The sequence below is a fragment of the Buceros rhinoceros genome, unplaced genomic scaffold, assembly GCF_000710305.1.
Source record: "Buceros rhinoceros silvestris isolate BGI_N320 unplaced genomic scaffold, ASM71030v1 scaffold1295, whole genome shotgun sequence".
NCBI classification, from domain to species: domain Eukaryota; kingdom Metazoa; phylum Chordata; class Aves; order Bucerotiformes; family Bucerotidae; genus Buceros; species Buceros rhinoceros.
The window spans coordinates 2803-15691 of record NW_010413255.1 but is presented as its reverse complement, the minus strand read 5'-3'; the positions used below and the strand labels follow the sequence as shown (position 1 = coordinate 15691).

General features: G+C 38.6%; 1 protein-coding gene across 1 annotated transcript in view; it reads right to left on the bottom strand.

Moving 5' to 3' along the window:
- ARHGAP8 (Rho GTPase activating protein 8) overlaps positions 1-4849 on the bottom strand; it is a 46588-nt gene extending 41739 nt beyond the window's left edge. The window contains exons 1-2 of the mRNA XM_010136649.1: positions 4813-4849; positions 351-488 (exon numbers count right to left, since the gene is read on the bottom strand). Of these exons, the coding sequence (XP_010134951.1) occupies positions 351-488; positions 4813-4849 (175 nt within the window). The remainder of the gene's footprint in view (positions 1-350; positions 489-4812) is intronic.
- Positions 4850-12889: the final 8040 nt, after the last annotated feature.

The window sequence follows — 12889 nt, the reverse complement described above, 5'->3', positions numbered from 1 at the left end:
TCTTTCCATGGCAGACTAGAAAAATGATTACGTGTGGCTACACAACACTTCAGGCTATTCTGAAAACAAAAGAGCTTATAGCAAATAAAGTCCAGATCTGCTACAGCCACAGTTAGGCCTTAGATTATAATATATTGCTATACTTATGTTTTTTAAGCAAGATTAAGGTCAAATATTTAGGTCATAATTCACCCGTAGAAAAATACTGAGTTCTTATATTGCTATTTGGCTGCTTTTCAGGATGAAGGCTGAAAGCATCAACGTCATTCTTATGCATCACCCTGAGGAGTACGGTAAAAAAATGTGACAAACGGATAGTAAGATAAAGCCATAGTATTTTCCAAACATACCTGCTAACTGGATGATGCCATGTCTTGCAACGTCATAGTAGGGGTGATTGATATTTAGCTCAGGATCCTCAAGTGAGGGAGACATAAATGTTTCTTCCTGTTCTGACTGTGTATCTTCTGCTTCATCTTTCTGCAGTTCTAAAGGAGCAAGCAAGAATGTTTAAATGCTAATGTAGAGAAAAACTTTTGTCTCCAATACATTATTGAATGGTTGAATTTTAGCTCAGTTTGCCAAAAAACACAGGCCATCATCACCATTTGTTGCAGTTTCAGATCAGTTTCTTATTCTTAACCCTCTCTCATATGGGGGAAAAGCAACTCTTCAATACCTCAAAGCTACCTTCATGTCCTCCTTAAGATTAATATCTACTGTGACGCTCACAAAACTCTCAATGACTGGGCAGCTGGCAATCTGTGATCTTGGTATTCTGCTGGTGGTGTGTGATGGTTTGAAAACGGCGCCAGCAGCGGGGTGAGCTTTTGTTCTTCCCTTCTCCGTTCTCCCGAAGCGCGGCAGAGTTCCCACGTGTCATGGCAAGGGAAGCGACATTCAGACGCGCCTCCGCAAGTAAGTGCGTAAAAAGGGGCATTTCGAGACACCCCCTCCGGGCAAACCGCGTGGCACTTTTGAATTCAGACGAGCCACGGCACTTTGGAATTTCCGCCCCCGGGACTGAGATAACTTTCCATCGGAGAGAGAAAAGAGCATTCGCAGTACCTCCACACCCCTGGAGCGAGGGGTAAAACCGGCTGTAAGCCCCCAGATCCCGCACGGAGGGGACAAATACCGATGGCGAAGGGACCGCGACGGGGTAAAACCGGCTGTAAGCCCCCAGATCCCGCACGGAGGGGACAAATACCGATGGCGAAGGGACCGCGACCTGGTTCCAGATGCTCGGCACAGAGCCTCCGCAGGCATTCCCTGAAGGTCCGGTCAGCTTCCCGTTCCGCAGATGGGGAGAGCAAGAAGCCTTGGAATTTTGCCCTCGGTAAACTCGAGTCTTTTCCCAGCTACCCCGGAGAAGGAAGGACTACAGTACTGCATGAAGGTTTGCCCCAGGAGAAGTTTTTTTGGACTGAAAACTTTGTGAGGTGACGGACAAAAATTCCTTTCCTCCCCCACCCCCAACGGGCGATGCGACCGCGTGGCGGGTCCTTTGTTTTTAAGCGGGAGATGTGGGTTGAGATGGGAGACTGTATTATACTTGTATATGCCTATTTCTGTATTTATCAATCTCTCCCTCTATCTATCACTCTTTTCCAGTCCTGTTTAACTTTTAAAATTATTGATTTTGGGGTTTTTCACTGTTAAAACTCTTCTGTTCTCACCCCCTTTACATTAAACCTGCGTTTGTTTTTCCTTTGCCTAAACAAAGCCTTGAATTCAAGCCATAACGAGCCGCTAAGCTCCGTTCTGCGTAGGTTTTGGGTGGGTTTACATTCCATCCAAAACCCTGTCATCGTGAAACCCTTTTGGTTTTAACAGCCACATAGTTTTAACCTGCAACATGGTGTCTCATCATTTTCTACACTCCCACAATCTGCTTGTTGCCTCCATCGATAGCTTGTTGCATCCATCTATAGCTTCTTGCCCTTTATTTCAAGGTTGCCCAATGGAGAAGTCAAAGTTTCAGTACACTAACACATGCGTTGACAACTACTCCACATTAATACCCTGTGTGAATGCTCCCAGACTACACTCGTTACTTCGTATAAAAGTAGCAAATTGTAAACAAATCTCCATCTCACCTCCCCCCAAATCCTTGAGATCCTTGAACATTCAGAGCCTGCAATCGGCAAGCAGCCAAATGTCCATCCGGCATATACTCCCACTAGAGGCCAAATCAAAGTGCAAAAGTCTGCTCAAAAGCCCAGTGAAATCAATGGGCATCCTTCCCCCAACTTCAGTAGATTCTGTCTAGATGCTAGAATTAAAATCTACTCTGCACTGAAACAAACAACACAAGGTCAATCAATCTTGTTCCAGGGATTTTTTATTTTGTTTTGTGTTTGGGGTTTTTTCCAAGTTTTTTCCAAACTGTTGTAAGGTTCAAAAAGAGTTGATCCTAAGTACATATATGAATGAGGACAGATTCTGAGATAATTACTGTCACTTATGCTTCTACACTATTCAAATTAATGTTTTCTAGAAATCCATGGGAATAGCATTAAACTGACACACTAATACACAAGTGTCTTGGTGACTTAAGAAAAGGCACATGTAAAGAGAAATATAAATGTTCTGATAAGGTGCCCCACCCCTGTATATCATGCATCTCTTTTTATCATGCACGTTTTCATAAGGTACAATTAACAGTTTTAACTATAACATTATTCGTGCCACTTTTAAAAAGCACTTCGAGAACACTGCCTTCTCATCATCTGCATATTTCATATGCCACAACCACCACACAAGACACACTAGGGCAGAAAGAATATATTAAGTATCAATTTCAATCAGATTTATGTGCCAGTAGCTAATAAGTATTAAAGGAACTACTCCTACTAAATATTTTTGAATGCTTTCCACTCACAGTTTCTGAGTATCTTTCTATCCTATGGTGAAAGCTTTATTGTCTCATTTTTAATTTTTAACTTGATTTGTTCTAAAAATGCATTTCACAAGAATGAAAAATTCCACTAGTGGCTGGGCTTCTCAAAGACAAAAGCAGTAAGGATCATGTCTACTACTGGAATGTTTCTTTATGTCTGAATTCACATTAATGGAAAATAAATTAGCAGTCCTATAGGGCGAAAAAAAAAACCCTACTTTTAGAAATACACAATTAGAGATCACTTTATACCCACAAAAAAACCCAACTCATTTCTTATTATGTCCAAAACATGAATTTTTCTACCCTTTAAAAGTGTATCATATATAAAAAAAATTTTTTTTTCAACTGGAGAAGTATTCTTTTACTTTAAAAAAATGTTTTTGTCCCAAGACCTGGGAAGAATAATACAAACGTAATGCAGTCTATGAATTTCACAGTTTTATCCTTTTTAAAATATTTAAGTCATGGTAAAGCTCAGAACAAGGAAAACACTATTTTATTTGTTAGTTGTGGGGGGGGTTTTCTCCCCATGCCCAGCAGTGTAATGACCTGAAGTAACAAAAAGTTCAAAGGGAAGAGAGAAAACGAAGTAGAAAATGCTAGTCTGTGGGGACATGAAGAGAAGCTGCAAACAATTCACTATAATCCACTGAAACTTTACAGTCTTTATTAAAAGTGAATTGTATATTCAAGTTAAACACAAGAGAAACAACCAGCCTGTTAACTGCAGCCTTTGGTGCAGCGAGGCAGAAGCTAACTCCTCCTGTAAAACAATTTTTTGTACTATGCATAGAAATAGATAGGTTTCCACATAGAAGGGGTAAGGATTTGTAAGCTACCTGGCTTTGAGACATGCCAAAGAACTAGAGAAGCAAAGCAAATACACTCGCCCCTTTGTACTGCACTTATTCACAGGGACTAATGAAGTCCCACCAGTAATCATACCTATTGAAGAACCCTAACCTAATAAGACCATTATTTGGGTTTTTTCTTTTCCTTTTTTTTTTTTTTTTGTTTTTTAATGTATGAACAAGAGGACTGGGCCTCTAGAAATATTTTATAATGAACGCAAATAAAAAAGAAGATTCATTATTCCAAACTAAGGGAGACCTCAGCTCCATTTTTCTCCTGCAAATGACAGAGGAGTTATTGCCCTGCTCCCTGAGCTATAGCAGAAGATCACCTCTTACTACTCATACTATTATGGCTGCTTAACCCAGGCTGGGAGACAACATGAGCGGACCAATCTAGAGCTTGCCAAGGGTGAGGGGAAAATTGCTTTCAATGGATTTTGAAGCAAGCCCTTGAAGTAAAAAGGCCAGACACCTGCTCCTGAGAGGCATGACATGGGGAAATCAGAGCTCAGATGAGGGAAGGAAAAAGGAAGCTGAGTTGGAAGGGTGGATGGGGAAAAAAAAGGAAAGAAAATGAGATCTGAAAGATTCTTGCTCTAGGGTTCAATCTTGCATCCTTAAATACTCAAGAAAAAAAAAAGTAACACTGATCTTTCAAAATTATGAGGCCTCTAAAGCTTTGGTCATACTGCTCAGCTTGACTGACATCTTTACAAATAACATGCAATAAGGCAATCTCTACACTCATTCAATACTTGTCTGTTTGGAGTAATGCCTCTCATTTGTGCCACAATATGTGATGATGGTGATATTCCAATAGCCTAGAATTGCACTGGGAACATCTACAAATAATTCATAAAAACTGCATGTATTAAACTAACCTTCAATCCTAACGGCTTTAATAGGGTACACATCAGTACAGTAGCCGTAACTCATACTGGATTGCTCCAAGTATTACATGATGTCGGTGAAGCCTCTCACTACTGAAGATGCTCCATTAAATCACCTATAACTCTACACAGATGTCATTTGAAGTATAATAAAAATACCTACCTATTTCAGCTAGCTTCTCATAGTCAATCTCAGACATGTCTTCCCTTCGGAACAACTCTATCCAGATCTTGCTAATTGACTCTTGTAGGATGAAATGATCCTTGGGTCAATTCTAGAAAAATAAAAGTAGTTGTCATCACAATCTGGCACATTTTACCCACCATACAGATATAAAATGAAAACAAAGACACACGCCAGAAATCCTGCTGCCCAGTTACTGTTAAGGAACCAGCTCATCAGCACTTGGCCACCATTTTCTTACAACACAGAGTATTATAGAAGTATTCTAAAACTGGTCCAAAAATCAGAAATGCTGTGTAAAAATCACAAGATTTTGAACAAATTGACTTGTTTTTATTGCAGGGGATTGTTCTTCAAAATATTTACAGATTACATACTTTTATGATAAACAATCAGGTGAACTCACTTAGGGAAACAACTTAAACCTTAATTTTTTTCTTAATTTTATCTCTCTGATGAAGGAGATATATATACTCCCTACCCTCACATCAAAATAAATTTATCCTATAGCAGTTTTAAGGTTTATTACAGGAAATGTTTCACATTTCCCATGAAAGAACTTAATGAAAATTTCAAGTAAGCATTAGCATATAAAACCCTGAAAAAACAGCAGTTCCTGTGCGTAATCACTACACTTTTGGTCAAACATTCTGCAGAGTGCTTTGTAAACAGAATACTAAGTAACACATCCGAAGGGAGCATCAGGAGTGAAGAATATGATTTAGAAGATCTGTTTTCCTGAAGCAGCTGCTCCAAAGTGCAAAATGAGTACTTTTCTTAAATGAAAAATCCAGACTTGGGTGTAGAGGTGAAAAAGAAATTGAGCTTTTATTTATTATTCTCTTTTGAATTTCATTTAAAACCCGTGTTTCATACTGGTTTGGTTTCATCTAAACACGTTCCGTAAAAAGAAAACATGCAAATTCATGGCTCGGTAGTTGAGAAAACGCATACACAAGCACGCTGCCCTATGCCAAGAGGTTAGATTTTGTATTGCTTCTTCAAAGCACTGAAACTGGGAAGTTATTTTGGACCACAAGAAGACCAGATGGCTTGCCTGTTTGCTACTGCCCATTCTGCACATCCCAAAGCTTATGTAGCTTTATTCCAGACCCTGAAGTCTGAAAGCTAGAGACTATCTTTTTTTTTAACCAAAGAAGGGATAAAGAAGTTGTTTTCTAGAAATAAAATGCACATCAAAAAAGCAAGTAAAAATCTGTTTAATTATAAGCATATATTTACCTATTTTCCATAGCAAGGATTTGTCAGTAGAGCAAGCAGAGCTACCACATGTGTGAACTGGAGCCACACTCTAACCCGCTAATGCAAAGTCTAGCCTTTGAGTATTGGTCTACGTAGGCAGAACAAATTTGCATCCTCGTATATGACTGTAACTCCCAAGTACTCTAGTAAAACAAGTACCTGCTACCCATTGTAATATTTAAAAGCACCTCTGACGGCTAATGAATGTTTTCCACAAATTTTCAAAACATTTCACAGACCTGACACTAATGTAATTATCACCAAAGGCAACCATGCATTTCCATGACTTGCTGCACTGCAGATAAAATATGAGCATGGTTTACTTTGAACATTTTAAAACACTTACCAACTATTTTATAACAGTTGTACTTGTTTCTTGTAGAAAATAATTATCTCCATTTACAAGAAACCCTCCATTTAAAAGCACATACACAGGGAAAAGTCCCATTAAATTCAAAAGAGAAAACTATGCAATTTCTCACTGAGCAACATTTTTCTTTAAAAAATGAAAGCAATTCTGGGCCAGATATATTTCAGCTCATGTTAATTTTACCAGAGTATTCAATATTATAATTCTGGTTTTAAATTATGATTAAAAAAACCACTTACTGATGATAATCTGACCGTTAATTACTTAGTTTATTATTAGTAGTGGTATTTAGACATTTCCAAAATTAACAATTAGCTAGTGTGATAATGCTTTTTTTTTAGCAACTAATTTGTGGCAGGTATTGTAGGCAGTTTAGTAACTGACACAGTTTGTTCAGAAGTACTTGGTATATTATCAGATCAGGAGTACCTCTGATGGTCAGGAATAACCGATACATAAATATCTACTTCAAAGTGCAAAGTGTAATTGCAAAAAAAATGAAAATTGACTTTTTCTATTCTATCTGAAAAATCTTCCTCTAAGTTTTTCTCCTAAACAAAATGCTTACATTTCATAAGAATGCAACAATATTGAGAAACTTTTCGATTGGCTCCAAATTCAACTACACCTCACACTGGTACTCACACCTCTTAGGCTCTGACTTCACCAAGTATTTCCAAGCAGGCCTTTCTGCTCTTTGTGGAACTTGACCACAGTAATCTCTCTGTGACTTAGTCTTATATCATGTTTTTCAATTTAGTTTTCATTGACTACCACCTGCATTTTGCCAAACTTTTAGAACAAACAAAGCCAATGTTCAATATATCTGATCTTCACAAACTTCATCCCAACCAAATATTTCTGAAAGCTCTTAGAATAAAATGGGACTACCTTCCTTCTAAAGTACCTATTTACATCAGACCTTTCCATCATACTGAATTTTAACTGTAAATCATAAATAAAGTCATAAAAACTAGGCTGTATCTTTGATGCTAGAATGCTTTTCAAATGGTGTGAATAAATAACAAAAGTCTCAATGAATTGATGTAATGGGAAAATCTCCTTGAGCCCCTGCTTGAAGAAAAAAAACAAAAAAAAGATACAATCCTTCTGCTGCACAGCATGGAATAAAAAACAATTTCTCCTTCATACTAATTGCTAATGCTACAGTTAGAAGTAGTGGCTCAATCTAAAGAGGACAGATTTAGATCTCTGCTGAAAAACACCTGGCTTTTGATTAGCAAAGTTACTGTACAAGCGAGAGCAACTATGATAGTGCTAAAATGTTTGCAAACATTTAACACAAAAAGTTACTGGGAAGGTAGAAATAATTTGGAATCAAAGAATAACGGAAATGAAGAAGAAACCATCTGCCTGGTATTCAGCTTACTGTTCCCCTGGGGCAGCAATTAGAAAGTTTCCAGTTACAAGACAAATTTACTGTAGTACCCTTGGAAATTGATTTTCCGTTGACCGCAGCATTCTCTGTTCCTAGGAGATAACATAATCTCCTTAATAGCGTTCCATGCCACGTATCACTGTAGCGAGTAAACTGTCAGATTTAGCGCCTTCCCCCACCTCAGCCCACCAAAAAGGCAGTTAAAGAAGTCCTGAAAAGAGCCAAACTACAAATCTTCTATTAATAATAGAAATTTGAAAATATTTTACAAGATAGCACTTCTGTCCCTCCACAGGCAAGGTTATTACTTACTGACATCTCTAAAAGAGCAGAGCGTTACTCTATGGAAAATGAAGGCAGTCATGCACACAGAACTGTTTGATAATGAACCTGCATCTACAGAGAGTCCAAACAAAGACAAGGGATTTCTCCCAACATTTGTCAAGGTGCAGATGTCTTTGATGACCATTCTTTTTATTCCCTCATCTGTCAGATATGTTCTTCTTCAAATTTAAATGTGTGGTTTCTCTTATTTTTCCTGATGTTCTTACTTCCACTGATAGTCTTTGTCACTTTTAAAAGGTGTGACACAGCTCATCATGGAACGTCAGTCTGCAATTTACATTTTGAAAGGCTGAAAACTCTGCATAAACTCAGTATTTGCTAAGGGGTATTGTCTACAAATCCAAGTAAAGCGGTTTCAGAAGATTATTTCATTATTTATAATATTGCAAGAAGATTGCTATGGAATTTATAAACACAACAACACAGGAGCTGAGTGCATAATGTACTCATGAAAAGTGTAGTCAAGACATCCTCCCCTTCTTCCCATACATTATCTGCACTAAATTGTGTTTTTCCTCAGTGTATTTCTTACACAATGTCTACCAAAACCAAAGTCCATATTCACTATTAGCAGCTGGTTTCAGGTATTTGACATGATTTTTCATAATTTTTGCTGACCTGCCACTGTTAGGCAATATGTTTGTGAAAATCAGCTAGACTACACAAATGGCCATCAAAATTCCCAGAGGGCTACCGTGAGGGTATGCAAATGCCTGAGAACTCTGTAAGGAGTTTAAGGTTTAGTTTAAATTTGTTGTGGTTTAGGATTTTGGCTCCAGGGCAAGGATGGGGGCTTTTTCTCCCCTTTCCTTTGTTTAGGCATGAAAGGATGTTTTGCTACCTTGGCTCCAATTTCACATCTGCCCCTGGAGCCAAGCTGTGTTAATCAATGCCTCTGAACACCACTATAAAAAGACACGACCACATTGTTTCTGTTGGTACGCATTTTTCAGTTCAAAAAGAGAGAACTCCTGAAGCAGTCACCTTGGCAACTGGGACAGTAAAGATCTTCCACGTGGCAGGTAGACTTTTCACTTTGTTGATTACTGGCAGGAGGTGGAAAGAAGGTGGCATCGGGAGACAGAAAAAAAAGACCCTGGAAGTCCCTCCCCAGCGGGGAAGAAGTCCCTCTGCACGGAGAGTAACCACTGGTGAGGGAGGAGAAAAAGGGACAAAGCGCTGAGAATGAAGATTCCACCAGAATACAAAGAAGAACCCAGAACATCCCCCAGAGAGCCGGTGACTCTTACATTTCGCAGCCAGGCTGAGTGCAGCACTGAAGCCATTGGACCGATGAATGCACGCCCCAGAGAGAGGCTACGCCTCCACCCAAAAAATTCAACTTGGAACTGAAATGCAAGAGGTTAAAAGGACTGCACTTTTCCCTTCCCACCCCCTTCTCTGACACCAACCGCATGTGAAGGCTCATAGCAAGTGGGGAGGAGTGGAGTGGAGGGAAGGTATGTGTACTTATGTATTTAATATCACTGTTCTCTCTTTTGTTCTCTCCTACCCGAATTTAAGTGATGATTTGTGGTTCTCGTTTTTGAATTAAATTAACTTTCACTCCCCCCATTCAAGCCTGCTGCCTCTTTGCCCAAGGCCGTAGGTGGTGTGTTAAGCCCTCCATTCATTCCCAGTTCCAACGCTTTAGTGCTTTTGTTTAGCTCTCCAAGGAGATAAACCTCCTCTGAGAGGAAATTGTCACTTTTTGCTGCCTTTCGGTTCTTTCAAGCAGGAACAAGTATCTATCTGCAGAAACTTGGTATATATTGTACTTGTGACATGTTATTTTCATTGCACTATGCTGTCACCATGTCAGATGATTGTATGTCACAGAACAACTATTTCCCAGTGAATGTTCTTCTCGAAGTTCTGATGTTCAGCTTTATTACCACAATCCCACAGCATCACACAAAGACAGTGTATTCCCTGATGGCTGCATGAGCCCTATCAAAGAGGAAGCCCAAAGTCTTCAGCAGGCTTAATTTCAAAGTTAGAAAAACAAGCGCTACAGAGCATGCAACGCCAGCTATAGCCTACGTTAAGAATTTACAGTTAAAAGAAATACTCCAAAGAAAGCATTAATATAAGAAAGTATAAAAGAACTCTCCAGAACTAACAAATCAAAGAAAAAGCCCTTAAGGCAGACATAGCTGAAGGGCAATTCAGTTACTGCTGGGGATTTTCTTTACTATGGACTGGTGTCACAGCCTAGTTGGCTTCACCTGAAACTTCCGAGACGGAGACACTATTTTCAGTTCTTCACAACTTTATTTGTGGGCTGAAATTGTTCAACCTCAAAAGATGTAAGATGGGAGTGCAGGAAGGGTTACTGAGAAGGCTAAGTGAAAGGAACGGGATTTGAACAAGATAAGAGCAAAAAGATGAGATGATAGAAGTTGAATGAGTCCCAACTCCAGGGCATAATAAGCCAAAAACCTGTGCCCACTAATGTAGCTTGAAATGAAACCCAAGATTATGGTCTCACCACCTGTTGTTTTTTTTTTATTCGTATCAGCACATCAGCTACTACGTTTTTACACTGCTTAGCCTCAGAAAGAGCAACCTACAATTGCTATCAGTTATTCCATCACATAAAGACTCAGAAGTCCATACAGCTAATCTTGATACTCAGCCTTGATGATGACCTACATGGTGTCAACATGATCCTACAAAAGAATTACCATGGTTTTTAAAATTAAAAGTTAATGTATGGATGCAAAGCCACACAGTTTGTTACAAGAGCAGCAGTGTGCTTCCTAAGCCTAGCATGCAGTCCTTCAGGAAAGCCAGAGATGAGTTTGGCTCCACAACGTGATTTTAGGTCCCTAAGCATATGCACAAAGACTTAACTTTAATTACAGGCTCAGAACAGTAATTTTTCTTTCCATGTAATTTTTTCTTCAGCTTCTGCACAGGAGAACTTGATCTGCAGAACCACCACTCATTTCTACTGAAAAGATGATTGTCTTTCCTTCTTGTTAAATAATGTAGTGGGCGTAGTCATTGAGGCAGGGCTTGCACACAGAGAAGAGAAGGGATGGTCTCAGAGCTAATATGGATAATCTGAAATCCTTTTTTGCCTCTACCAATGATTTCCAATGAAACACTTTGCAAGTCATTAAACAAAACTCCTCCCTTTGATAATTTGAAGACTGCCTATGAGTTTTCCAAGAGACAACATGTAAGATAAACAGAGCAGTTCTTCAGGAGATCCAACCCTAAATTGGTCTTCCTGACAGACTGCCACATTCCCTGAACAGTAAAAAACTTTTGGAATAGTTTAAAAGCATAGGAAAATAGCTTAGAAGAACACCTATATATATATATTTGGTTTTCCCAAAAACCACTGAGAGAGAGAGAAACGCTTTGCTCTTCAAAGAACTAAAAATAGAGACTAATGTGACATAAAGTATTAGCTTGTGAATAAAAGAAAACTGAGTAGGGCCACCAGTCTACAGAAAAAAGCCAGATAACAGCTGGAATTCAGTGCTGAGTGCCTGGCACTGGATACGCAGTCCTAGATTCTCAGAGGCACCTGCAGTGCCAGGTGTAAAAGGTAGCACTCAGAGATTCAAAATTTCTTTCTAATGTGTGGTTTGACCCATTGCATCCCATATTTGCATGATTAGAGGATTGTTATTTCTTATGCGTTCGTCATCTCATGCTACTTATTCTCCACTTGCAGCCACTGTCTGCATATTCCGTGAAAATTATTGTCATCATAGATCAAAGATTATGCCTCTGAAAGACAGAGTGAGCAGGAGTAGGAGAAAAACTCAAAGAATATGGATTGCATCAATATCACGTAAATTCAGTAATAAAGAATGAAAGATGAAAGTATGAAGTAAGACTTTCTTCAGTAGATGCAGAGAAGAAATAATCATTTCTTCTATACTTTTTCATCCCTCAAATATTCTTGTTTCTTAAACCAGGTATTATAAGTCAATTATTATATTTAGTTCTCTTTTAAAATTTCTTCTATTTTATAACAACAACAACAAGCTTCTTTTAGTTAATGTCAGGGAAAATTTCACTGTTCAACTAAGCGGTTCCTTAGTATTTTGGTAATGCTAACTGCCAGTCTCTCATTTGAAGCAAAGAAAGCTTTTTTGATAATTGTCGCTTTCAAAACACACAGAGTTGCCAGTTTTTAAGCTGTCAGGCTTGAACAGAGTACACGCACAACAGAATTTGCGCCTTATTATAGTAATATTCAGCAATGGTGCTAAAATAATTACACTTTCATTCCTTTTCAGTCTTAGATACTGCTGACTCAAACTCTCCCTTCATCAGTACTTTTACCCACATATTCCAAAAGGGTTTTTTTGAAAAGTATCAGTTAAAACCAGCATGATTTTTATATTTTCCAAATTATTTTTTCCTGTATTTGATTTTTTTTGTTGTTGTTAAAATTCTGGTACTGTCCACATAGTCTGTTGGGGTTTTTTTCTTTATGAAAAATTACATGGGTTTCTTATTATATATAAATCCTAACCAGACCTCTTCACTCCTGAACATGAACTAGATGTTTCTTTTCTGCAGTTCAGCTAAGACAGTGAAGTGGGGATGTTCAGGAAAGCTGCCAGATACAAATGTAATTTTCTTTTTTCTTCAAAAGAAAAGAGGGTCAACCTGCAGCCTCACGTAACTCATGTAGTTCCCACAGTCAATCT